The sequence below is a fragment of the Pistacia vera genome, unplaced genomic scaffold (genome assembly GCF_008641045.1).
Source record: "Pistacia vera cultivar Batoury unplaced genomic scaffold, PisVer_v2 Contig564, whole genome shotgun sequence".
Taxonomy (NCBI): Eukaryota; Viridiplantae; Streptophyta; class Magnoliopsida; order Sapindales; family Anacardiaceae; genus Pistacia; species Pistacia vera.
This window is the reverse complement of record NW_022196406.1, coordinates 318,897-320,418: the sequence shown is the minus strand read 5'-3', so window position 1 is coordinate 320,418 and position 1,522 is coordinate 318,897. Positions and strand designations below refer to the sequence as shown.

The following is a 1,522-nucleotide window of genomic DNA, read 5'->3' as shown; positions in this document are numbered from 1 at the left end:
TAATTTTTGTAATCGGATCTCAGGCTAGTTTACACGTACTTCAACTATTTTTTAGTTCATTTTAGGGTTAACTGAACATAATATTACCCTCACAAACTCTTTTATCTAACTTTCTCTCACAAACACGACGTGTTAGCACGTAATTGGTCAACTCGCAATAAGTCTCGTTTAACCAATTGCGAGCTGTCACGTTAATGTTAATGAAAAAAGTTTGTGAGAAATGTTTATCTGCTTATCTATATTCAAAATATTATCAAAGCAAAAGTATTTACCTAATGACTTTTGAATCAAAGCCAGATATATTGCTTGCTTCTGTCAAACCATTCCTCCATCTCTTCAACATCTTTTGCCCCTTCCTAAATCGCACTTCATGCTTAACAAATGCATCTCCAAATGTCCCCATTTGCTTCCTTACATCTGATGGATCTACATGATAGAAAACCGGTATCACAATCTGACCGTACTTTTCCTTGCAATCGACGATCTTTACGAGTTCTTCGAGACACCATCTAGAAGAAGCATAGTCTTTAGAGAAGATGATAATTGAAATCTTAGATGATTCAATTGTATTCAAAAGAGATTGTGAGATCTCATCTCCTCTTTCAAGTTTATCATCAATGAAAGTTAAAATGTTTCTCCGACACAAAGCGGCATTGAGGTGGCTGGTAAAACCATCACGAGTGTCCTCACCTCTGAAACTAAGGAAAACATCATATTTCACATGAGAAGGAGAAGACGAAGCAAAAGCCATGGTACGTACTTGGCTTGAAGGAATCAAAGTCTCCAACGTTTGCTCTTCTCACAGAATTTGAATAAGGAAACCAGGAATTAATCAAATTGATCAAAGTTTCTTGAAATTGGAAATTAGCAAAAGGACATATAAATTAATTCATCAATATATATTATTCCATACCGCGTTGGAAAATGAGAATCTTTTATTAAGTAAACATCGAAGGACAATTATCATAAAGCTTTGTGGTAATTATAAATTAATTTATATGTTTTGTCTTTATACATACTTTGAAGTTATCAATGTTGACTGGAGTTTTGTATGCGTATTGGAGAAAGATAATAAGCATCATCACATAGAGAGCAACTTGAAGCTAATTTATAATTTTTTTGTAAATTGGAGTTTGAATTCTATTTATATGTCCATTCTTTCTCTGACATTTCCTGGAAATGTCTTTGCACTTATTCTATTTTTATTTAACTAGATAGTAGATAATCTGCACACAGTTAAGTAATTAACAAACCATTATGCGACAGAATCTCGAGGGAATTCATCCGGATCCAAAGGAGTAAAGGGATGTGATTTGCATTAAATTTCCAAAGTTTTTTCATACATTATGCTGATGGATAGCTACACCAATATTCTAGTGTTTTTCTGTTTGCTTCATCTTCCACGAAAGAGAGCAGTTTATCTTTTAACTATCCATAATTCACATAATGTGAACCCGTTAACATCAAACACGTCTTTTCTTTTAATGAACACAAATTAAATTATTCCTACCGCTTTGGAGAA

The 1,522-nt window shown here is 33.4% G+C and overlaps 1 protein-coding gene across 1 annotated transcript; it reads right to left on the bottom strand.

Annotated features, from left to right (window-relative positions):
- Nucleotides 1–268: 268 nt before the first annotated feature.
- LOC116108438 (TMV resistance protein N-like) lies at nt 269–751 on the bottom strand. Its single transcript, XM_031394686.1, has one exon. It carries the CDS (start codon nt 749–751, stop codon nt 269–271), a length of 483 nt encoding a protein of 160 aa, XP_031250546.1.
- Nucleotides 752–1,522: the final 771 nt, after the last annotated feature.